Source organism: Thermobia domestica, chromosome 4 (genome assembly GCF_964235325.1).
Source record: "Thermobia domestica chromosome 4, izTheDome1.hap1.1, whole genome shotgun sequence".
In the NCBI taxonomy this organism is placed as follows: Eukaryota; Metazoa; Arthropoda; class Insecta; order Zygentoma; family Lepismatidae; genus Thermobia; species Thermobia domestica.
In genome coordinates, this window is record NC_137457.1 from 207,216,401 (window position 1) to 207,243,093 (window position 26,693).

Here is a 26,693-nt window from a genome sequence, read left to right on the forward strand (position 1 = left end):
TTCAGGGTGGACATCAGTTATCCAAGGGAGAGAAGTCAATTTAGTTAAGAGATTGCATATGAAATACATTTCCATTAACGGATCAGGTGGGCCAGGCAAAATAGTTCAGTGGGCCGAAACCGGCCCGGGGACCGGTTGTTGCATTTGGCTGCTCTGAGCGTCAACCATTATTAGAGTACAGAAGAAATATGCGCAGTGTAAGAATTATAGTATTAACTTTTATATATGCTTTAATTTTATTACATTTTTTATTAATATATTATTACTTTCGTGTTATTCCAGAGGCGGAAAATATTAAGTTCCAAATGGAAATCATAAAAGGAAGAAAATGATAGACTTTTTCTCAACATTCATAATATGTACACTTATATTACTGGTAAGCTAAATTGTTATATTCATGGCTTTTGTCCGCGTAAATGTACAACTAGTAAGTCTACATCTAATTTGTATACCATAAGAGACCAAATTAAAGTGAAAACTTTCAGTAGTAACATACAAGAAATAAAATATTTGATACATTTGGAATATATAGGTAAATTAAATACATTGAAATAAAATGTGATATGCTGTATTCTACAATACATGGTGGGCCAGGCTGAATTAGGCAATTTAGAATAGATGTTATTATTATTGAGGAATGTATAGCATGTCGCAATCGTTATATAAAATGTTACAAAATGGTGAGATTAGGTTACAAAAATGAAAAAAGCACACTGAGTAATCGAGTTTGAACATATTGTTAGGCCTAGATTCTATCTAAGTTAATACAGGTTTCCAGAGGCACAGGAGCATTTTCACATGCCTTCGCACATCCACGCATAGATTCACCGGAACATTGTTAAATTCCTGAAAAGTAAGTTGATGCGATGTTTTTCATTGTCAATAGAATTAGCACACACTTTGTTTTTTAGTGTCTCCAAAGGGAAAAATCAGGGGGGCTTATGTCGACTTGCAACTTCACAGACCGGTACGGCCAACCCAATGTACAGGAAAAACTCAACTCGATGGTAGAAATCGATCTCGTTAGGGAAATGAATAAGAACATTGATTGTATGTCGTCAGCTTCATGTCACCGTAAACTCGACGTAAACTTGTCCTCGGAATGTCCATCAAAGCAGACAAACACCAGATATACTTTGACTCGTGAGGAGATTATGCGTTTCGCAGCAACAAGTGTTTGTGTCTCCGCAGTTCGCAAACTACTCGGTTAATCATAACGCTTAGCACTATGATTAACCGAGCACTAGCAATTACATCAAACTGTTGTTAATCCGAGTGATTATGTGTCTCTGGACTGCTGGTGGTCGAAACTCTTCTAAGATCATGCGTTGAACATCTGATACATTGTTAGTAATAGAGGAAAGACGGAGTAGAATAAAGTCGCTTCGGCAAATTTGACCTTGACCTTGGCCGACTGTTACTAGGCGGTTGTTACTAAGACGTATGTAGGCATAGACATGTGTTGGGGCAGTGTTCCTAAGTGTAAGGACCCTACGTGGGAAAATTGTCGCCCTGGGAACGTTGACTGGTTTCTGGATTGCTAAGATGAATATCGTAAGCAGCATCGAAATTTTAGCCTTGGTTCTATTGCCCCAGATGCCTGTATAAACAAGATGAAACATAACTGTCCCAAGGTCTTGAGTGAATAGTTTGTTATTTGGATTCCATTGAGCATGATCTAAGAACGAAAGCTTCTCATAGTATTTCATATATTTTTCCTCTTCTTCTTCTCGTCTTCTATTGGTTAGCTATTTTTGACCCCCAATGCAAAGAGCGTAAGTGTCCATGGTAGCGGACTATAAGAAATGTGTCCTTTGATCGCATTGCTCTTAGTTGCCTAGGTGTATACCGTATTTCATGATGTTTTTGAAAACGTGGGATGAAAATTCGTATATGCAGGTGCCCCAATAGACTGGACGCTGAGTGGTAAGTTGGTGGCCGTAGGTCTCACGTGAAAGTTGTTGCAACGTTAGCATCAGCGTCGAAAATTAGCCTTGGTCCTACTCCCCCGGACTCCCCATTGCCTGTATAAACAAGATGAAACATGACTTTCCCAGGTCTTGAGTGAATAGTTTGTTATTTCGATTCCATTGAGCATGATCTAAGAACGGAAGCTTCTCATAGCATTTCATAGTGTTTTGACAACGTAGGATGAAAATTTGTATCCTCAAGTCCCCCAGGGGGCTTGTGCTGCACGCTAAAAGTGTTATATGAAGAACTACATCAACGAAAACTATAAAAGCTTCTCATACCATTTCATAATGTTTTGACAACATAGGATGGAAATTTGTATACTCAAGGCCACCAAGGCTTCTGGAAAGTGTAATACGAAGAATCACATCAACCAAAAGAAAAATACATGATAATGCTTGTGTTGAAGTCGGGATGAGATATTGTTTCGAAATACATTCCCATAGAAAACGATTATATGACTAGTATTCAAAGTCACTTTTGCAATATAGGCTAAGTATTAAATTATGTTAATGAATTGGAAGTTAGTATGTCCTTGACTTCACACAAGAAATGGATTGTGATTAATGTGTCCCTGAATAGTTGAAGATGTGTTTGAAAATTGAATAATGCATTGACTAAAGTTTCTTAGCCATCTTGTTTAGTCTGAATGACACGGGAAAATACTCTATGCGTTAATCTCATAATAAAGCCCCAGGTTCTTGTTAGAACATGTTTTGTCGATGGTAATCACTTGTTTGAGTGTGTGTGTGTGTGTGTGTGTGTGTGTGTGTCTGTGTGACGAAAGCTTGAAAGAATGTTTGTTATTCATAAGTGATACAGTGTACATTTGTGTGCAGCGCCTTGTCTTCGAGTGAAGTCAATATCCGGATTCAGTTGCTGCTTTTATTAAAATAGGTAAGTAAAAAACCTTGATATATTAATAATAAATAAATAATGTAAACCTAAAATGTTACGGCCCATGAATAGGCCTGAAGCATTAAACTACATGTTATATCTTCGTTTAACTACAAAGAGTTCAAAAGACACGTTCTTGGTAATGACAATGAATTCTAACGTTAAAAAAAGAAGCATAGAAGGTTACCAAGGTTAGTTCCTTCTCTTCGTTGTAGATGGAATTCAGTGACATACATATGTTGTGTACGTTGAAGAACAAAAGATAAGATTACAAAGTATGTGTATTGTTGTTTTGTGTTTCAATTTTGTTCTCAGCCGTCGTGCGATAAAACGTCCCGAGCATCGTGTGAAACAGATGCAGATCACTAAAGAAAAGATTTAAAACTGTCTGTATGTTAAAAATAATAATGTGAATGAAGATATGCGGTTTCAGCCATTGATAATATCATATGATAGCTTTAAAATAAACGTGTCTATCTGTCTGTCTGTTGAATGTGGTCGGGAACCAACAGATTGAATTGAAAATGAATCAAAATTTGATCATGGTCTTAGATCAAGACGAAGCGCTTTTTGTGGGTAAATTCGAAATCACGTTACTTTCAAAGTTATCCCCCACTCTCATGAGGTAAGGAACGCCCCCTAATAGGGGTGGGTTATCGAGACATGTAAAAATAATTCAAAATGATCTATATTAGTGTGAAATCCATAGTTTTCGGGGCAGCTGTGATTAGTGATGAAACTCCGAACACATCAGCTAATTATGTATAGGAATTGAAGTAAGGGTTCCCAGGGGTGATATCGAGACATGTAAAAATTCAAAATGCTCGATATTACTGTCAAATCCATAGTTTTCGGGGGCGCTGTGTTCAGTGATGAAATTTCGAACTCATGAACAGGTCATCTAAGGGGGTGGGAATATGAGGTCCCCAGGGGTGGTATCGAGACATATAAAAAGAATTCAAAATGCTCGATATTAGTGTCAAATCCATAGTTTTCGGGGGAGTTGTGTTCAGTGATGAAACTCCGAGCACATTAGCTCATCATGTATGAGGTTGGTGTGGGGGTCCCCAGGGGTGATATCGAGACATGTAAAAATAATTCAAAATGCTCGATATTACTGTCAACCCCATAGTTTTTGGAGCCGCTGTGATCAATGATGAGACTTCGAACACATTAGCTCATCATGTGTAGGGGGTTGGAGTGGGGGTCCCCACGGCCCCTAAATAGAGTTTTCGTATTTTCTAATAAGAACATCATACTGAGTTAAGTGATAATTTAGGTTTGGCTGCACTGGGAGACCCTCGAGGAAACCCACGAGTAAGTGTAGAGAAATTTACCCCCACAGGAGTCAAGGAACAATCCCTAACAGTGGGGCTATCAATGCGTAAAAATTATTAAAAAGTGACCGATATTAGTGTCAAATCCATAGTTTACTTGGTCGATGAGATTAATGGTGAAACTTTAATCGCATTCAGTACATTTGTTTGTGATCCAAAGTGGTCTCTAATGGGGGGTGGAATACCAAAGTATGTATAGATATGACCGATATTATTGACTAACATACAGTTTTCGTGGTCACTGAAATTAATGGTAAAACTCAAGTTGACGTTTACATTCAAATTTATCTCCCACAGGAGTTAGGGATCAAGCCGTACCAATGGGAGCTATCAAGACTTAAAATAATTGGAAAATGACCGATATTAGTCTCAAATCCATAGTTTACTTGGTCGTTGAGATTAATGGTGAAACTTTAATCGCATTCGGGGTCGCTAAAGGAGTCAGCTTTAGTGCATGGTATCCCCGATTCGATCTCACGTCATGGTTCCATAGTCCATAGTTCTCATGATTACTGAGATGGGTGATGATACTTCTACATTTATTGACTTTCAAACACAGTCACAGTTGTTGGTTATCGTTAGTGAAAATTGTTTAATGATTATGCTTCGAAACGAAGGAAGACGATAATAATATTGATGAAGTAAATGGTAAAAAATCCCATGTATATAGTGTTTGGTCAAATCCGTTTTATGTATACTGAAATATAACCAGGGAACGTACGCACGAAAGGTTAACATTCTATCATGAGCCGCTGCTTCCCTAGAATAATTAATATAGCTATATTAATCAATGTAAGGATCGTGTAACATCACCACAGGGAATCAGGTCGAAGCGAAAATTGAGAGACGGAAGAATAAGAATAAAAAATCACACACGTGTTTATCCATCAAAAACACACTTGAACCAAACTCTGAACATACACTTGTTTATCTCGTTTGTTTATTTTATCGCAGAAGTAAAAAAAAAAAAAAAAAAATTATCACACGTGCGATACTAAAAATTTGTGCTTTTTGTTTCCTTGAAAGTTCTGTCTTACTTTTTCTTATAACGATTTGAAATCTATAGGTATATATATTGTTTTATAACTATTGTGATTGTGTATATAAGTAACGAGATGAATTTCTTTTTTTTTTTATTTTAGGTTGAATACAAATAAACAAAGGCAAGTGTATATTCCTTTCCTTATCCTTTTTTAATATATATATATATATATATATATATATATATATATATATATATATATATATATATATATATAGTGGCGTATTTAGGGGGCTTCCGGGCTTAAGCCCCCCCCGAAATGTTACTTACCATAGTAAAGTATATGAAATATCTTGCAGAATTTTCACATTTACAGGCAAAGCCCCCCCGAAAATTAGCAAAGCCCTCCCCGAAACAAAATCGTAAATACGCCACTGTATATATATATATATATATATATATATATATATATATATATATATATATATATATATATATATTACGTACTATCCAGTTGAAATAGTTATATATACATATAGGAAAATATCCTTTTTTAAGTACTTATATACATATAGCGGGAAATAAATTGGAAAACAAGAAGAGTACGCAAGAACTATTAAAAGAGATTACAGACTTTAGTAACGACATATAAGAAGAAGAGGAAGAAGAAGAAGAAGAGTACGTACGAAATAAAGAGACGCTAGTTCTTCTACGGGAAATAGATGACGTACTAGGTATAGAAGAAGGAGACGATCATCATGAGAGGAAGGAAGGAGTCATAAGGTAGAAGGAGATAATGAAAGAAAGAAGAAAGGAACGCATAAGGAAGAAGTGAGATTACAAACAGATGCCATTGCTGAAGAAGAAGAAGAAGAAGAAGAAGGAAAAGATGTAGTTCATGAAATTGAAATAGCAGAAGAAAAAGAGATGATGAACATTGCCAAAGAAGAAAGAGATGCACTTAATGGCATTCAAATAGCAAAAAAAGAAGAAAAAGAAGAGATGATAAACGAAGCTGTAGAAGATGATGAAATATAAAGAACTATTAAAAATATTAGAAAATAAAGCTAATAAAATGAAAACACAAGAAGAGGAAAAGGACGCATCTGTCTGTATTGAAAAAAATAAAAATGGTTAAAAGAAGAAGAAGAAGCAGAAGAAGACGTCGAAGAAAGGACAAATGATGAGGATGTGCTAAATCTACGTTTTCGCAGATAATGGGAGAGGCTTACAGTGAGGAAGAGAAGAACACAGAAGAAGAAGAGTTTTATAAACATGAATTACAAAACAGGATTAGCTCGGGAGAGTAATGCTCCCGGAAGTAGAAACGAGAAATACAGTTCTGATTGGTTGGCGTTATCCACTTCTTGCCACGTTGCATTAAAATAACAGAAATCAAAGTGGGCTAGTGCTATATGCTAGTAATAAAATTCTCTTTTGGCGCGAGTTCAAACACGGCCCGAGAAAAGAATTTTTTTTTACATTCTTTTTACATTTTTATAACACTTATTAAATTAAAATAATATGAAAATAATACTTTAAAAAGTGATTTATTTACTTTTTTGCAAATAAATAGTTGTAGTACTTATGCCCTTGTACTCCACGATATAGGGCTCGTTTTGTTCCCCCTGTACTTCATGATATAAATTTTGTGACCAACTTAGAACAACTGGCTAGGATAGCGCGTAAAACAGCTGGCTAGAGTAGCGCGCGGAAAAACGTACTTGCGGGAGTATTACTCTCCCGAGCGGGTCGTTTACAAAACTGGCTTAAGAATTTATTTCCCAATCCTGGAAAAGAAGAGGAAGAAGAAGAAATATATACATCGTTTATGGAAACATTAGCAAAGGTTAACACTGAACATGAAGAAATAGAAGTTAATTTTGACGAAACAGAGAAGAGAATGGATGAATTGCAATCTGAATTTCAAGCAGAGCGTAACACTAATGCACAAGTGGGATTTGGAAATAATCGTAATCAGAATACCAGCAGAAGAAATAATCGTAATCAGAGAAGCAAGAAATCTCTCAGCAGAAGTTCTATGGACGAGTTATGAGAAAGTACTGCAAATTAACGCGGATCTTCTTATACATGAAGATTGTATCGTGAACTTTCATCATGTACCCATGCCAAGAGGACATGGCAGACTTTTGAGTTAGCATGTTATGAATACCAGTGATTATATAAATGCAAAACGGGGTATTATCACAATTAAGAACGAAGTTACAAGATTTTTATCACATGCAATCTTTGTTACCATAGGATTACGAAAACACAAGGGAAGGAATCAAACAGAATAGAGTAGATATAAAAATCAAAGTAAAAATATATTAGAAAAAGATGTAGAAGACCTGTGTGAAGCGGCTGATGTAGACCTCAGTCATGATGGTGGAATTCCTGAAATTCGTAAATTTCATGAACATTTAATTTACTATAAAATTACAGTGTATAGGGAATTTTGAGGAAGTGATGTCATGTTTGAAGCACCACCAAGCGATAACGAGAGACAATCTTTAAATTTACTTTTCTTAATCATTACAACGTCATTGAAAGCTTGACAGCATGTTTTAGCTGTAGTTATTAGTGCGAAAGTTGTCATAAGAAATGTGAAAACAAGCTTGCACATTTGAAACATTGTACAACGGTATGTTATCGTTGTCATCAGATGCTACCATGCGATTATAAAGAAGGTCGTATTACATTCAATGATTGTAATTTCAGGGTCAGTCATGCTATGAATATCATAAGTCAGCTTCGTATCAAAATGAAAAGCGTTTATGTTCAATTGTGAAATATTGTGCCCAGTGTTTGAAAATTTGTGGAAAAAGAAAAAGGATCTCACGTACGTGGCGAAACGTATTGCAATATTTGATATACTATAGTACCACCTAATCACGAATATTACATGAGAGTGAATGAAAGAAGAAAATCAAAAAAGCAAAAAAATTATCATGGTTTGTATGGTATGATATTGAATCTACAGTGGGCCACATAAATTTCTGATGTACAACGTCCGCAAGATAGGCAACCCAACTAACGCCTGCTCCAAGATTAATTACGCCTGGTAGTAGCTAGCACAGCAGTGTGAAGTTGCCCCCACCTGTTAAAAGCACAAATCGTAGAGTATTTTAGTGCAGAAGTGGAGCGAAACGCTGACTCACGAAATGACAAAAGGGAGTCATTGGATACTTGAACTCACAGTACTTCTTGTTTGTATGATACACACATAAAATTACACCCGACCACTTGAAAAAATATACAGGTAACAGAGACGCCGAAGAGAAGATAACATCCGGCGGACTTAGTTAATCTTATAATTAATCAAATGAGGATTATACAAACAAGTTTACTTAGGTCATATAACTATATATATATCTGCGTATCAAATAGCATACGGATAGATTATGTGGTATATTATATGGTAGGTTATTTTCTTTTAGCTAACCCAAAGCTCTCCGCCAAGTTTCGCACTAGTCCTACCTGCAAATCAACTAAAAGTATGGAAGGGTCGCTTGGGGGGAAGAATCCAACCCCCAATGAAAATTTTGGGGGCCTAACAGCGCGCGAACTCCTAGGTTCCGGCAGTGCTGATTCATACGTAATACTACTTCGAAAAAAGAAATTATTGATTTCATTATTCGTTAAATAACTTTTGAAAATACTAACTATTTGCAATTTATTTGTAAATATTAAAATAGAAAAATTCGGTAACACTCAAACGAGTTGGAGAACTTATTCCTTATTAACGTATTTCCGTTAGGTTACAAATGTAACTGACGGTTCATGATCTGTATAATATTTGTGAAACTTTACACATTGAAACACGAAGAGAAAAGGGGAGAATATAATCTCAATATACAACTTAAAATGCACGAAATTAACGGATAATATCAAATACAGAACCATTCACAGACTTAAGTTCGTAACTCGTTTTCTCCATTCATTTTCTTTCCTTTCTTTTCAGGATTACATCATCACTGAATTTCTCCACTGAAGATTACCTTTCATTTTGCAGCACCCAAACGGAGCTCAGCCTTGTAAATAGAACATTTTAAAAAGGTTAAACGCGAAGACGGGAATCCCACCCCGGGCCACCAGATTAGAAAAGCTACAAATTTAACCACACATCTAAAGCGTTACATCTTCCGGCTCGCCTAAATAAAGAGCGTTTTCTGTTCGCTCAAAAAAGTAGCTTGTTAATAGTCAGATTGATTGGCAAAACACAGGATCAGAGGGCATTATATCACTGTATTCACTAAATTATCAACATTACAGATTTTTTAAACACAAAATGCAAAACTCCTTTATTTTGAGTCAAATACGGCGCGTGTATTATACTCGTAAACAAACTAAAGGCAAATCAATTACTGCGTAGTAATCGTGGTTAAGTGGTCAAGGCGCTAGACCAGTAATCTGAACACTGGCGTCGTTAGCTTTTTAAATCTGAGGGGTCGGATGAATCAAAATCAAAATCCTCTTTCCGACGAAAGTTACATATACACAGTAGTATAGTTTCTTTAAATATACTTGACTAAAGTCTGGGGGAAAAGCGAACCCCCGACCCTCCCGATAACGACGCCCGTGATTTGATTGTAGTCGAATCGAATCGTATCCACGAACAACCAGTACTTTTTTTTTACTTTGAATTTTTGGTGGCGATTGATCGGCGATGATACACGTTCTATTTTCTTCTGATATTTGAATACTTGGATGCTTCAATACTTGAACTATCAAATCTTAACAAATAATAATAATAATAATAATAATAATAATAATAATAATAATAATAATAATAATAATAATAATAATAATAATAATAATAATAATAATAATAATTATTATTATTATTATTATTATTATTATTATTATTATTATTATTATTATTATTATTATTATTATAATCTCATAGAAGATTAAGTTAGTAGCTTATAATCGCTCAGAGTATAACATTTCAACCAGAAATGTAACATTTGGCATGAATATTTCGGTTTTCTTTAGTGTTGCTCACGAGAAGATGAATTTCTCATCTCGTTTCTGAAAGAAAACAAAACAACGCTTTGGTTTAACATTTTGGTAGTTCCAGAGGTATGTCCTAGAGGTCCAGAGACACTCCCGAAATCCCGACTTATCTATAAGTTTTGTCTAATTTTAGGTAACTTTAAAAATTTTAATGCCATTATTATTATTATTATTATTATTATTATTATTATTATTATTATTATTATTATTGTTATTACTGAAAATTTAAGACCTCAATATTAGGTCATATTGCAATGTAAATAAGCGTACTGAAGTTGATAGGAAAAGTAGGGTAAATGATAAGAGAAAGTGATAGGGAAAGGATTAGAGCTATTAGTATGCGAAAGGAAACGGAAGGTGAGAAAGAAGGTGTCAGCTCCTGAACAATATTAATATCGAAACTTCGGATGCCTAAATAGAAATTAAGTAGGATTTGTCTTCACCAAGATACATAGTAATACGCTTCCTTTGGCTAAAAGACGTTGGATTATGTATGCGTTATATTGATATTTCAACCAAAATATAATACCAATATAAAAAAGAATAGTTCCTATTTACAAATTTTGGTTGAACGGATATATGGAACGTGTTGGAAATGGCGAACGAAAATATTATTATTTCTAGCAGTAGGAGTAACAGTGAAAGAGGTTCGGAATAACTGCTCGAAAACAATACGGTTTCAGACACATTTATGACTCATACTAGACCCTAAGCATGACCCTTAGGGGTCATATTTATGAATTGTTTGCTAGACACGTTTTGTTTTCCACCACAGTACGAATCAAGGTTGTAGACAGACATGTGGCGTCATTTTGCTAGTATTTCCCCTGTGAAGAAAGCCGCCCCCATTCTAACTCGTAAGACCGAAAGAAATTGAGCATTTTTCATTTTATTACACTTCAGAAGTATGCATATTGTAGTTCATAAAAACAACTTACCGCACTGACAATCGAATCCGTAACTCTTGAATTACGAAACGAATGCTCATGCCACTACGCTAAACCTTTTCTGTTAAGTAAGAGTCAAAAACACTCGCTTATGAAGCAAACTGCACACGTTGACGATAACGACGAAGCACACTGATTTCTGTCATGATAAAATACTATACTCGAGAGACTTCAATTTTAAATTAAAAAAACAAAAATAGACTTATAGTGCAACAGACTAATTTTTTTCTGATTCACCGAAAGTATCTCCATATCTTGCTATTATTGCAATTACAAATATCAATATCTAAAAATGCCTGAAGTTCTTTTTTCACTTAGAAGGAGAAAGCAGACTTTGGTAAATTAATATCGGGGCCATTTTTTGCAAGGCGATTGTGAAAATTAAAGTGTTCATATTACAAACTGGGAGAGCGCAATGGCCTAATATAGCATAGAGAAAGCGACTTAAAATTTTCGACTCGCCGCATATGTGCGTTGCGCAAATTTTTAAGTGACGTCGTGAAGCGTTTGTGATTCACGTTTTAAGGGTTACAGGTTCGATTCTCGCGGGCGTCATTTTTTTTTCGCTTCAACCAATAAAGTAGCCACTTGTAGCTACAAGTAAAATGTTAATTCTCCATATGTTTATAATAAATTAAAGCAATAAAAATATTCATATCAGTTGTAAAATCTTTCAATATTTCATGGTAACTGGCAAAGGCGCTGATCATGCCCCCCAAAGGTCATGTGGGCTCCATATATTTTTATGAATATGTATTTTTTATTATTATATGTATTGTTGTATGTATTTTTATGAATGCCCCCCCCCCAAATTTACAGGGAAATCGGTGCCGTTAGTAACTGGCAAAAAAGATAATATATTTTGTAAATATATTGATATCACGAGTTATATTATGGTTACCACAGTCGTTGTGTAAAAAGTGTTCTTATGCTTCGTGTCTACATCTATGACAGTGTGTGTATCACTAGCACTGGCGCAAATGGCTCGAGAGGATGAAGGGGACATGTCCCCTCCAATCTTGAAACTGAGGAATATTGCCCCCAATAATCCGATTTGAAATGTGTTTTTTGGGGAGAAACGTGATGAATTGTGTCCGATTGCCACAAAGAAAAATGAGATGAAATTGATATTTCCCCATAATAAGCATCAAATCTGCCCGCCTCACAATGTTGAAGACAACTCTGCTCCGCTGATCCTTCACAGTATTGGTTTTCAATTTCAATATATTTACGAAATAGATTACATGCGGACGATTGGGAAACACGAATAGCCTTATTTTACATATACCATATCTACACACAATTTCAATCCCTTCGATCCACTCCTTCCCGTGCTTCTACGATAATATTTACTTTTTGTGGAAGAGGCCTTAGCCCCAACACTGTTTCTCCACACAAGCTAAAAACACATGTTTGTTTATGAGGGTAAGACCGTTCCCATAAAGCGATGTTGAAAATGTTTACGATGTTGAAAAACAATACTGTGGAAGATCAGGGGAGCATAGTTGTCTTCAACGTTGTGAGGCGGACAGATTTGGTGCTTATTCTGGGGAAATATCAATTTCATCTCATTTTTCTTTGTCGCAATCGGACACGATTCATCATATTTCTCCCCTAAAAAACACATTACAAATCGGATTATTGGGGGCACAATCCCTCAGTTCCAAGATTGGAGAGGACATGTCCCCCTCAAACCCGTGCCATTTTTGCCAGTGCCACTGTCAACATATATAGACACGAAGCATAAGAACATTTTTTACACAACGACTGTGGTAACCACAATATAACTCGTGGTATCAATATATTTACGAAATAGATTATATTTTTTGCCAGGTACCAACGGCGCCGATTTCTCTGTAAATTTGGGGGGCCCATTCTTTAAAAATACATACAACAATAAATATAATAATAAAAAATACATATTCATAAAAATAAATGAGGCGCACATGAGATTTGAGGGGGGCCCAGGATCAGCGCCCTTGCCAGTTACCATGAAATATTGAAAGATTTTACAACTGATTTGAATATTTTTATTGTTTCAATTCATTAAGGTAATTGTGGGGAACTCCGACATCTGGGGAACTCCGACACTTGATAGTTAGCAACACTGCAACTTTTAGTTGAGGGACAATAAAAGACTTACGTCAAGTTGGCGACCACACTTGTAGCCACCACAGTAACATTAAAAAAATTTTTGTGCTCAATTTGTGCTAATTTATGCTCCAGTTATCAGAATTTGTGACCACATTATGAAAAACAATTCCTACCATAGAGATATTAACAAATTATTTTGTGCTCAATTTGAGCTGATTTATCCTGCAGTTATTAACATTTTTTGTTGCAATAATTACAGAATGAAGAAAAAAGAAAACAGGTTGGTCGCCAAACTGACGTCCAGTTAGCTACCACGTCGTGGAAAAACAATCCCAAACACACTCTATCAACAACTTATTTTGTGCTCAATTTGTGCTAATATATATGCAGATTTTAGAAGGTGTTCCGCAATAGCTAAACGATAAAATAGAAAAAAAAGTTGATCGCCAAATTGACGTCAAGTTAGCGACCACATTGTGAAAACCAACCCCTACCATATAGATATTAACAAAAAAAAATGTGTTCAATTTGTGCTGATTTATGCTGCAGTTATTAGAACATTTTGCTACAATAACTACAGAATGAAGAAAAAACAAAACAGGTTGCTCACCAAGATGACGTTCAGCTGGGAAGGGAAATACTAACATTTCAGCGACCACCCATTCTATACTTGAAAGACAAAATTAATGCTTGCGATGGAATTGCCTTTCCTTGCATGCATTTGTGCAGCACAAAGCAGAATTTGTGCTCGAACAGTTAACCGTTTATATGGCATAAATAAAAAATAGAAGGAAATATTAAAATCCCAGCGACCACCCTTCCTACACTTGAAAAAGAAAATTAATACTTGTGATGCAATTGTCTCTCCATGCTTGTATTTGTTCAACACAAAACAGAATTTGTGCCCGCAAAGTTAACCATATATAAGGCATAAATAAACAGTAGAGGGAAATATTAAAATTTCAGCGACAACCCTTTCTACACTTCAAAGAGAAAATTAATGCCTGCGATCGAATGGTTTCTCGTTGCTTGTATTTGTGCAGCACAAAGCAGAATTTGTGCTCGCACAGTTAACCATATATAAGGCATAAACAAATAGTAGAGGGAAATATTAAAATTTCAGCTAAAACCCTTTCTACACTTGAATGAAAAAAAATAATGCTTGCGATTGAATTGCCTCTCGTTGCTTGTATTTGCGCAGCACAAAGCAGAATTTGTGCCCGCATAGTTAACCTTATATAAGGCATAAACAAAAAGTAGAGGGAAATATTAAAATTTCAGCGAAAACCCTTTCTACACTTCAAAGAGAAAATTAATGCTTGCGATGGAATTCTCTCTCGTTGCTTGTATTTGGCAGCACAAAGCAGAATTTGTGCTCGCACAGTTAATCATATATAAGGCACAAACTAATAGTAGAGAGAAATATTAAAATTTCAGCTACCACCCTTTCTACACTTGAAAGAGAAAATTAATGCTTGTGATGGAATTCTCTGTCGATGCTTGTATTTGGCAGCACAAAGCAGAATTTATACTCGCATAGTTAAACATATATAAGGAATAAACAAAAAGTAGAGGGAAATATTAAAATTTCAGCGACCACCCTTTCTACACGTGAAAGAGAAAATTAATGCTTGTGATGGAATTCTGTGTCGATGCTTGTGTTTGTCTAGCACAAAGCAGAATTTGTGCTCGCACAGTTAACCATATATAAGACAAAACAAAAAGAAGAAGGAAGTATTAAACTTTCAGCTACCACTCTTTCTACACGTGAAACAGAAAATTAATGTTTGCGACGGAATTTTCTCTCGTTGCTTTGTATTTGTGCAGCACAAAGCAGAATTTGTGCTCGAACGGTTAACCCATTTATATGGCATAAATAAACAGTAGAGGGAAATATTAAAATTTCAGCGACAACCCTTTCTACACTTCAAAGAGAAAATTAATGCCTGCGATCGAATGGTTTCTCGTTGCTTGTATTTGTGCAGCACAAAGCAGAATTTGTGCTCGCACAGTTAACCATATATAAGGCATAAACAAATAGTAGAGGGAAATATTAAAATTTCAGCTAAAACCCTTTCTACACTTGAATGAAAAAAAATAATGCTTGCGATTGAATTGCCTCTCGTTGCTTGTATTTGCGCAGCACAAAGCAGAATTTGTGCCCGCATAGTTAACCTTATATAAGGCATAAACAAAAAGTAGAGGGAAATATTAAAATTTCAGCGAAAACCCTTTCTACACTTCAAAGAGAAAATTAATGCTTGCGATGGAATTCTCTCTCGTTGCTTGTATTTGGCAGCACAAAGCAGAATTTGTGCTCGCACAGTTAATCATATATAAGGCACAAACTAATAGTAGAGAGAAATATTAAAATTTCAGCTACCACCCTTTCTACACTTGAAAGAGAAAATTAATGCTTGTGATGGAATTCTCTGTCGATGCTTGTATTTGGCAGCACAAAGCAGAATTTATACTCGCATAGTTAAACATATATAAGGAATAAACAAAAAGTAGAGGGAAATATTAAAATTTCAGCGACCACCCTTTCTACACGTGAAAGAGAAAATTAATGCTTGTGATGGAATTCTGTGTCGATGCTTGTATTTGTCTAGCACAAAGCAGAATTTGTGCTCGCACAGTTAACCATATATAAGACAAAACAAAAAGAAGAAGGAAGTATTAAACTTTCAGCTACCACTCTTTCTACACGTGAAACAGAAAATTAATGTTTGCGACGGAATTTTCTCTCGTTGCTTTGTATTTGTGCAGCACAAAGCAGAATTTGTGCTCGAACGGTTAACCCATTTATATGGCATAAATAAAAAATAGAAGGAAATATTAAAATTCCAACGAGCACCCTTCCTACACTTGAAAAAAATTAATGCTTGTGATGGAATTGTCTCTCGTTGCTTGTATTTGTGCAGGACAACGCAGAATTTGTGCTCGCACAGTTAACCATATATAAGGTATAAACAAAAAGTAGAGGGAAATATTAAATTTCAGCGACCACTCTTTGTGCACTTCAAAGAGAAAATTAATACTTGCGATGGAATTGTCTCTCGTTGCCTGTATTTGTGCATCAGAATGCGGAATTTGCGTTCGCACAATTAACCAGATATAAGGCATTATGAAATAGTAGAGGAAAGAAGTGACATTTAGCGACCAATCATTTTATACTTTAATCGCCAAATTGTTTGTTGCGATGGACCTGTGTGCGTGTATACCTGTATTTTTGCAGCAGATACCAGAATTTGTGCTCACGCAGTTAATTAGATGTAAAGCATTAATTAAAAGTAGAGAGAATGAGTGAAATTTCAGCGACCACCCTCTTTCGACTTGAATGGCGGAACTGATAGTTGCAATGGACTTATCCATCAATAGTTGTATTTTAGAAGCGTATACCATAATTTGTTCCCACGCAGTTAATTAGATATAATGCATTAATAGAAAGTAGAAAGAAAGAGTGAAAATTCAGCGATCGCCCTTTCTCGACTTCAATGGTAAAACTGATTATTGCGATGCACTCGCCCATCGATACTTGACTTTCTGCAAATAAAGCAGAAATTGTGCTCGCACAATTAATTAGATGTAAAGCAACAATAAATAGTAGAGAGGAAGAGTGAAATTTCATCGATCACCCTTTTTCGACTGCAATGGTAAAACTGATTGTTGCGATGCATTTGCGCATCGATACTTGATTTTGTGCAGATAAACCATAAATTGTGCTCGCACAGGTTATTAGATATAAAGCAACAATAAAAAGTAGAGAAGAAGAGTGAAATTTCAGCGACCACCCTTTTTCGACTTGAATGTCCAAAGTGATTATTGGCGATGTATCTGCCTTTCGATACTTGTATTTGTGCAGCAGAAACCAGACGTTCTCGCACAGGTAATTAGGTATAAAGCATTAATAATACGTGATCCCCCTTGCGATTTGAAACTTTTGAGTAGACCTTATCTAGAACCCTACCAGGGGACCCTATAGCTGAATTGTTTACCTCGGTTCGTTGTACATTTTAAATGACGCGGCACGTGTTTCTCACTTTTGCCATCTGATTCGCTGCTTCAAATTACTAGGTGTGTCTACAGACATTTCGGACCCCCGCTTGGTCTACAGGCTAGCACGCTTGCTTTAGTGCGCGTGGTTTCGGGTTCAATTCCCGGTGGGGTGTTTTTGAACGAAAAAGTGGTTCGGATTTCACTATAATCAGTATGTCTACGTCTCCATTAGCCGACATGGTATAATCGTGGGACGCTAAACCCAAAACCAAAACCATCTACAAACATTTCAATGGAAACTGTGTTGACATTTTGATTCACTGTCATCTTGCACAGGATTCTTTGCAGAGGCATCCATTTGGCGAGATCGCAAATATGCGATGGCAGTTGGGACATCGAAAGTGGCACCATAAGGATGTTGCTGCTGCTGGCGCTTAGCCTGGGCTTCAGACAACTGACGTACTTGGCTTGTATTTGGTCTAGGAATTAATTCGTGCGGTTGGTACGCACACATTGAAGCTGTAGTACAAACACAAAATACATAAATACCTTAAGAAAAATATTGTCCATCGTTAGCCACCACTTTCGCCCATCTGTCAGGCAATGTACGGGTTCCGTGGCGAAAGAAGTCCTCATCCTTGGAAGCGATCCAGTCAGAGACCCATGTTTCGATATCTTCTGAAGAAGTAAACCGCTGTCCAATCAAATCGTTGTTCATGCAATCGAACAAGTAGTAGTCCGAAGGAGCAACGTCTGGTGAATACGGCGGGTGGGGTAAAACTTCCCATCCGACATTTTCTAAATAGGTTTTGACCGGTTTTGCGACATGTGGGCGAGCGTTATCATGTTGAACAATAAGTTTATCATGTTTGTTCTCCCATTCTGGTCGTGTTCTTGCCAGAGCTTGCTTCAAACGCATTAATTGTCGTCGATAACGTTCTCCATTCATAGTTTCACCCGGTTGCAGCAGCTCATAGTACACCACACCTTTCATATCCCACCATATGCACAGCATAACCTTTGCACAGTGAATATCTTGTTTTGGTTGTGATGGACCTGGTTCACCTGGTTTCACCCAGGCCTTTTTTCGTTTAGGGTTCTCGTAATGGATCCACTTCTCATCACCCGTAATAATTCGATGCAGAAACCCCTTTCTGCTCTGTCGTTGAAGCAGCAATTCGCAAATGGTTTTTCGTCTTTCAACGTCTCTGTCTTTCAATTCATGTGGAACCCAATGTGACATCTTTTGAATCATTCCCATGGCTTTCAAGCGTTTGGAGACTGTTGTTTGATCAACGCCTAATGCTGCTGCAAGTTGTTCCTGCGTTTGACACGAATCCTGCTCGAGCAATGCTGTCAATTCTTCGTCTTGAAATTTTTTTGGCTGTCCAGCTCGCTCTTGGTCTGCCAAGCCGAAATCACCACTTCTAAACCGTGCAAACCACTTCTGACACGTTCGCTCATCTAGAGCATGGTCACCATACACTTCCACCAAAATACGATGACTTTCAGTCGCACTTTTCTGCATGTTAAAGTAATGCAGCAGGACACCCCGCAAAAACACTTTATCAGGCACAAATTGCGCCATGTTCACTTAACTACAAACTGGTGTTGTTGACGCTTTAATCCACTGCCCTATACTACGAACGATACGCGATGACAGGAGTTTGCAACATATGTGTGGATACACGGAACTGTGGGACGCTCCGTTCGTTGCGCCATCTCTTGTCCACCCGCACGAATTAATTCCTAGACCAAATATTTGTGGAGCACAAAGCAGAATTTGTGCTCGCACAGTTAACCATATATAAGGCAAAACAAAAATTAGAAGGAAATATTAAAATTTCAGCAACCACCCCTTCTACACTTCAAAGAGTAAATTAATGCCTGCGACAGAATTGTCTCTTGTTGCTTGTATTTGTGCTCGCATAGTTAACCAAATATAAGGCATAAACAAAAAGTAGAGAGAAATATTAAAATTTCAGCGACAACCCTTTCTATACTTGAATGAAAAAAAATAATGCCTGCGATGGAATTGTCTCTCCATGCTTTGTATTAGCGCAGCACAAAGCAGAATGTGTGCTCGAACAGTTAACCATTTATATGGCATAAGTAAGAAATAGAGGGAAATATTAAAATTCCAGCGACCACCCTTCCTACACTTGAAAAAGAAAATTAATGCTTGTGATGGAATTGTCTCTCCATGCTTGTATTTGTTCAACACAAAGCAGAATTTGTGCCCACACTGTTAACCATATATAAGGCATAAACAAACAGTAGAGGGAAATATTAAAACTTCAGCGACCACCCTTTCTACACTTCAAAGAGAAAATTAATGCTTGCGACGGAATTGTCTCTCGTTGCTTGTATTTGCGCAGCACAAAGCAGAATTTGTGCTCGCATTGTTTACCATACATAAGACATAAACAAAAAGTAGAGGGAAATATTAAAATTTTAGCGACAACTCTTTCTACACTTGAAAGAGAAAATTAATGCTTGCGATAGAATTGTCTCTCGTTGCTTGTATTTGTGCAGCACAAAGCAGAATTTGTGCTCGCACAGTTAACCATATATGAAGCATAAACAAAAAGTAGAGGGAAATATTAAAATTCAGCGCCCACCCTTTTTACACTACCAAGAGGAAATTAATGCTTGCGATGGAATTCTCTCTCGTTGCTTGTATTTGGCAGCACAAAGCAGAATTTGTGCTCGCACAAATAACCTTATATAAGGAATAAACAAAAAGTAGAGAGAAATATTAAAATTTCAGCGACCACCCTTTCTACACTTCAAAGAGAAAATTAATACTTGAGATGGAATTGCCTTTCGTTGCTTGAATTGTGACGCACAAAGCAGAATTTGTGCTCAACAGTTAACCAGATATACAGCATTAATAAAAAGTAGAGGGAAATATTAAATTTCAGGGAGCACCCTCTGTACACTTCAAAGAGAAAATTAGTACTTGTGATGGTATTGTCTCTCGTTGCCTGTATTTGTGCAACTCAAAGCAGAATTTTTGCTCGCACAGTTAACCATACTTGAGCCATAAACAAAAATAGAGGGAAATATTATAATTCAGCGACCACCCTTTCTGCACTTCAAGGAGAAAATTGATACTCGTGATGCAATTGTCTCTCGCTGCTTGTATTTGGCAGCACAAAGCAGAATTTGTGCTCGCACAATTAACCATATATAAGACAATCAAAAAGTAGAGAGAAATATTAAAATTTCAGCGACCACCCTTTCTACACTTCAAAAAGAAAATTAATACTTGCGATGGAATTGCCTCTCGTTGCTTGCATTTGAGCAAATATCAATATAACGCATACATAATCCAAAGACTTTTAGCAAAAGAAAGCGTGTTACTATGTATCGTGGTGAAGAGAAACCCTACTTAATTTCTGTTTAGGCATCCGAAGTTTCGATATTAATATTGTTCAGGAGCTGACACCTTTCTCACCTTTCGTTTCCTTTCGGATACTAATAGCCCTTATCTTTCTCTATCACTATCTCTTATAATTTCCTTTTCTTTTCCTATGAACTTTAGTACGCTTATTTACATTGCAAAATGACCTAATATAGAGGTCTTAAATTTTCAGTACTACTACTACTACTACTACTACTACTACTACTACTACTACTACTACTAATAATAATAATAATAATAATAATAATAATAATAATGGTATTAAAATTCTTAAAGTTGCCTAACAGACAAAATTTACAGATAAGTCGGGATTACGGGAAGGTGTCTGGACCTCCAGGACACACATCTGCAACTACCAAAAATTTAAAGCAAAGCCTTGTTTTGTTTCAGAAACGAGATGAGAAATTCCTCTTCTCGTGAACAACACGAAAGAATAGCGAAATATTCTTGCAAATGTTACATTTCTGGTTGTAATTTATGCCCTGAGCGATTATAAGCTCCTAACTTTGAATCTTCTTTGAGGTTATTATTATTATTCGTGAAGATTTGATAGTTCAAGTATTGAAACATACGAGTATTCAAATATTAGAAGAATATAGAACGTGTGTCATCGCCGATCAATCGCCACCAATAATTCTAAAGTAAAAAATTTATACTGGTCGTTCGTAGATCCAACTCGATTCGACTACTTTCAGATCACGTGCGTCGTTATCGGGAGGGTCGGGGGTTCGCTTTACCCCCAGACTTTAGTCAAGTATATTTAAAGAAACTATACTACTTTGTATATGTAACTTTCGTCGGAAAGAGGATTTTGATTTTGATTCATCCGACCCCTCAGATTTAAAAAGCTAACGACGCCAGTGTTCAGATTACTGGTCTAGCGCCTTGACCACTTAACCACGATTACTACGCAGTAATTGATTTGCCTTTAGTTTGTTTACGAGTATTATACACGCGCCGTATTTGACTCAAAATAAAGGAGTTTTGCATTTTGTTTTTAAAAAATCTGTAATGTTGATAATTTAGTGAATACAGTGATATAATGCCCTCCGATCCTGTGTTTTGCCAATCAATCTGACTATTAACAAGCTACTTTTTTGAGCGAACAGAAAACGCTCTTTATTTAGGCGAGCCGGAAGATGTAACGCTTTAGATGTGTGGTTAAATTTGTAGCTTTTCTAATCTGGTGGCCCGGGGTTGGATTCCCGTCTTCGCGTTTAACCTTTTTAAAATGTTCTATTTACAAGGCTGAGCTCCGTTTGGGTGCTGCAAAATGAAAGGTAATCTCCAGTGGAGAAATTCAGTGGTTATGTAATCCTGTATATAAAGGAAAGAAAATGAATGGAGAAAACGAGTTACGAACTTAATTCTCTGAATGGTTCTATATTTGGTATTATCCGTTAATTTCGTGCGTTTTAAGTTGTTTATTGACACTATACTATCCCCTTTTCTCTTTGTGTCTGAATGTGTAAAGTTTCACAAATATTATGCAAATCATAAACCGTCAGTTTATTTGTAACCTAACGGAAATACGTTAATAAGGAATAAGTTCTCCAACTCGTTTGAGTGTTATCGAATTTTTCTATTTTAATATTTACAAATAAATTGCAAATAGTTAGTATTTTCAAAAATTATTTTACGAATTTTTAAACCAACGATTTGTTGTTTATTGTTTTGCAGGTAAGACTAACACGAAACTCGGCGCTATGCTTTGGGTTAGTTAAAGAAAATAACCTACCATATACCGCATAATCTATCCGTATATTATTTGATATGCGGGTATGTATAGTTATATGACCTAAGTAAACTTGTTTGTATAATCCTCATTTGAGTTAATTATAAGATTAACGAATAATAGAAGATGAGGACGAAAAATAGAAGATGAGGACGAAAACATATATGAACATATACCTAATATTGTGTTTAGTGAGCATGCATGTTACCGTTGTTATGAAGATATAAATGTGAAAAATGATTGTATCGTTTGTGCAAAACGAGAAAATAAGAAGACTTTCTAATAAACCTACAAAAACGACGTCCAAACATTAACACAATTAAATGCATTGCACACAACTCGAAGGTATATGATGCACATTTCAGCATTAAGACCATGGTTGAGAAGATGAATTGGACTCCAAAAGTGATCATGAATGGGGCGAAAATTCTCTCTCTGTAAGTAGGGAACATAACCTTCATTGATTCACTAAGTTTTCTACCTTTGCCCTTAAGTAAATTAAGTCGTGCGTTTGTTCATCAATCCTGCAAAAGGGTATTTTCGACACTTTTTCAATAGACGTGAGAATGAAACACATGAAGTTACACTTCGAAATATTAGATATTATGGAGCAGATGCCATGAAAGTAGACGAAAGACTCAAGTTTCGGCAATGGTATGCTGAACACTGCAATGACACATTTAAAAAGAAAGAAGTCCTCAAGTATTGTGTACAGGTGGCCGAAGTTTTACCTCAAGCATGTATTTCCTTTATTAATACATTTGAATCAGAAACGAATGTAAATCCATTACTTGAATGTACTACAATAGCTAGTGCATATAACTTGTTGTATCGAAGAAATTTCCTAAAGAAAAATACTATTGGTATCATACGAAAGAACGGGCATCGGTGGAGAGATGTACAATCAATTGAAGCAGCACAATGAATAACCAGCGAAGAAGAAACAAGAAACATTCAACTTACCAATGCTGCACGTATTAAGGAAAGCAAATTGCATCAATGAAAGTAGATGATGAATGGACAGACCCCGATACAGGAAGAATACATGTGTGGGAGTACGAAGGATGTTTTGCACATGATTGTATTTTTTCTTACCCTAAGGACAGAGATAAACCCATATATAACAATGCTACAAATACCATGGAATTTCGATATGATGCAACAAAGAAGATTGAAAAATTAAAGGATTTTGACTTTGAAGTTCACGAAACATGTGGCTGTGAATTTATAAAACAATTGGCAAGAAGTGAAGAAGAATGTTAGTAATCATCCTTACAAAAAGAAAACTCCATTGAATCATTGTGACTCTTTTTATGGAGGACGTGTGAATGCGATATGTTTGTATCATAAAGCACGAGAATCTGATGAAGCAATATGCTACAAAGATGTTATTAGTTTGTACCCTTACGTCTCTAAAACTAAGAAATTTCCAATTCGTCACCCCACTATTTATTTGCCTGAAGATTTAAATATTCCCACCATTGAAGAAGTAGAAGGATTAGTTAAGCATTCTTCCTCCAAAAGACGAAAGTACACTCTTCCATCCAGTGCTCCCTTATAAATCAAATTATAGATAATGTTTTCACTTTGTCGTACATGTTGTGGTGAATTAAACCACACCTTGTAATCACAGTCATGAAGACTGAATGCGTAGCAGAAGAAGTAAGTAAAGCATTGGAAACAGGATACAAAATGGATATTCATGAAATTTGGACTTATGATGTTCAATATGATGAAGTAACAAAAAGTGGAGGCTTATTCGAAGAATATATAAACGCCTTCCTGAAGGCAAAAACGGAATGTAGTGGCTGGCCATCATGCTGTGAAACAGATGAACAAAAGCAGAAACACATACAGCACTTTTGTGCAAAGAAAGGAATGGAGTCTAGATATGAAGAAAATTAAACACAATCGAGCACTTAGGAATTTAGCTAAATTAATGTTAAATTCGTTTTGCGGAAAATCTGGTCAACGTGACAACATGGGTCATGTAAGCATCATTAATGACCCCAAGGAATCATATGATAAATCAACATCCCATGATATAGACGTACATCAAATATTTCCAGTAAATGATATGTTGAATGTATATTGGCAATACACATATGAAGTTCCTGGTTCACTACCAACAGTAAATGCTGTCATAGCCGCATACACAACAGAACAAGCGAGATTGCAATTGTACAAGTATTTAGGACAACTACAAGAGAGAGTATTGTATTTTGATAGTGATTCAGTGATACTGATGAAAGTACAATTCGAACTGGTGACTTTTTATGTGATTTAACAAATGAATTACTCGAATATGGTAAACAGACATATATCTCAGAATATGTATAAGTTGGACCCAAGAATTGTGCGTTACGTACTTTCAATCTCAGTATGAAGAAGGAGTATAATTATGCACCTTAAGAGGCTTTTCATAAAATTATGAATCTCCCAAACACCTAAATTTTGATGTAATGAAGAAAATAGTAGAAGATAACAAAGAGGAGCAGAATAAGAAGACTCTCAAACTACCGAAGTCAAAATTACAAATGAGAAAAAAATTTTCCGAAGGAAAGATCATACTATCGTCAACATGTCCGAAACAAAAGTCTGTAAGGTAAATTATACTAAATATAAAACGACGTAGAATTCCAAATTCATATTATACACTTCCATATGGATACACTCCTTGCAACAAAAGAAGAGAAATGTAATACAGCCCTTATAAATATACGCATGAAGAGAAAATTTTCATACTTCATAACATGGATACGACATGGAAACATCCCTTTTCATGTATTGTTGCAGAAACAAGTGGATGTGGAAAACTTCCTTTGTAATACGATCCCTCTCTAAATTATTACTTATGGTTAATACGTCGTTTCGTCATACTTATTGGTACTATGCAGAATGGTAAAATGAATACAGATAAGTTTCGACGAAAGTACAATTTATTGAAGGGTCACCTCGAACAAAAACTTTTTACCTGAAAGTGGGCCTTATCTTAATATTATTGATGATCATATGTGTGAAGTGAACCGCAATATAGTTGATTTCTTTACAAAGGGATCTCATGATAGAAATCTTAGTGTACTATTTATTACACAAACATATTTCATCAGGGAAAAGGAAGCAGAGATAGGAGCGTGTATTGTTATTATCTCGTATTATTTAAAAATCCAAGAGGTAAATTACAAATTAAACATATGAGTTATCAGCTAACTCCTGAGAATCCAAAATTTCTTCAACAAAGTTTCAACGACGCAACAAAGTAACCATATGGATATTTATTGATTTAAAACAGGATTCGCCAGATGAACTTCGTTTTCAAACAAATACCTTTCATGATGATATTTATCATTACGTTTGTTCCAACAAAATAGAACAAGGTGTGTTTATAATGCTAGTTTTATACTGTGTTGTTCATTTTTTCAATATGTCTCCAAGAGTAAAACACGGAGATCTTCTACGTACGCGGAGCAAAGCAAATCCTAAATTACGTAAAGCCATAGTGGCAAATGCAGACTCTTCATTGATTCGTAGTATTTGTGAATGTTGTTATAATGTATTAAAAAGAAATGCACCTCTCATAAAGACACACAAAGCAAGCTTAAAGCGTTACAAGAGGACGCATCGACATCTTGTGAACAAAGAAAACTCCATCGAAAAGAAGAAGAACCATTTATTAGTGCAACAGGGTGGATTCCTACCGGCATTACTAGCTGTATATTAAGTGGTGCATTATCAAGTTTACTATTTCATTAGCGCAATGGAACACGCAAGGAAAATGATTTTAGTTTCACCTAAAGTTCTTAATCGATCTTCCAGCATCATCATCATCAGCCCTGGAAAACGTGAATCTATTTTGGATCAAGAAACACAACAGATTTTACATTTATCTTCTCTTAGTGATGAAGAAAAGTAGAATCAATATGATGTTCTTCAAAAATATTTACATTTAATACGAAAACAAGAAGAACATCTCACACTTTCGATTACGTAAACTAAATCAGAGAAAGCTAAAGTAGAAGAAGAAATATTGTTATCTGTATCAAAAATGTGTCGTAGAGCTGAATTACTACTGCATAGAATGAGACATGATGATAATATCGCGTGGGATAATAAAGGAACTGTTTACTGATAAACTAATAAACTAGAAGGATCTCACATCGTAGATTTAATGTGTGATGTGTCGCGACCATGGAAACACACAAATCCACCTGGACACACCTCAAGAACTTATTGGAAATCCAAAACGTTTGTCATATATTTTACGACGAACTAAAGCATCACCAGT

The 26,693-nt window shown here is 35.9% G+C and overlaps 1 protein-coding gene across 5 annotated transcripts in view; it reads left to right on the forward strand.

Annotated features, from left to right (window-relative positions):
- Positions 1–281: 281 nt before the first annotated feature.
- Positions 282–26,693, forward strand: part of LOC145683431 (uncharacterized) — a 479,291-nt gene continuing 452,879 nt past the window's right edge. For all 5 annotated transcript variants that reach the window (XM_081754766.1, XM_081754764.1, XM_081754762.1 and 2 more), the window contains exon 1: positions 282–376. In XM_081754766.1, the coding sequence (XP_081610892.1) occupies positions 329–376 (48 nt within the window). In that variant the 5' untranslated portion in view covers positions 282–328. The remainder of the gene's footprint in view (positions 377–26,693) is intronic.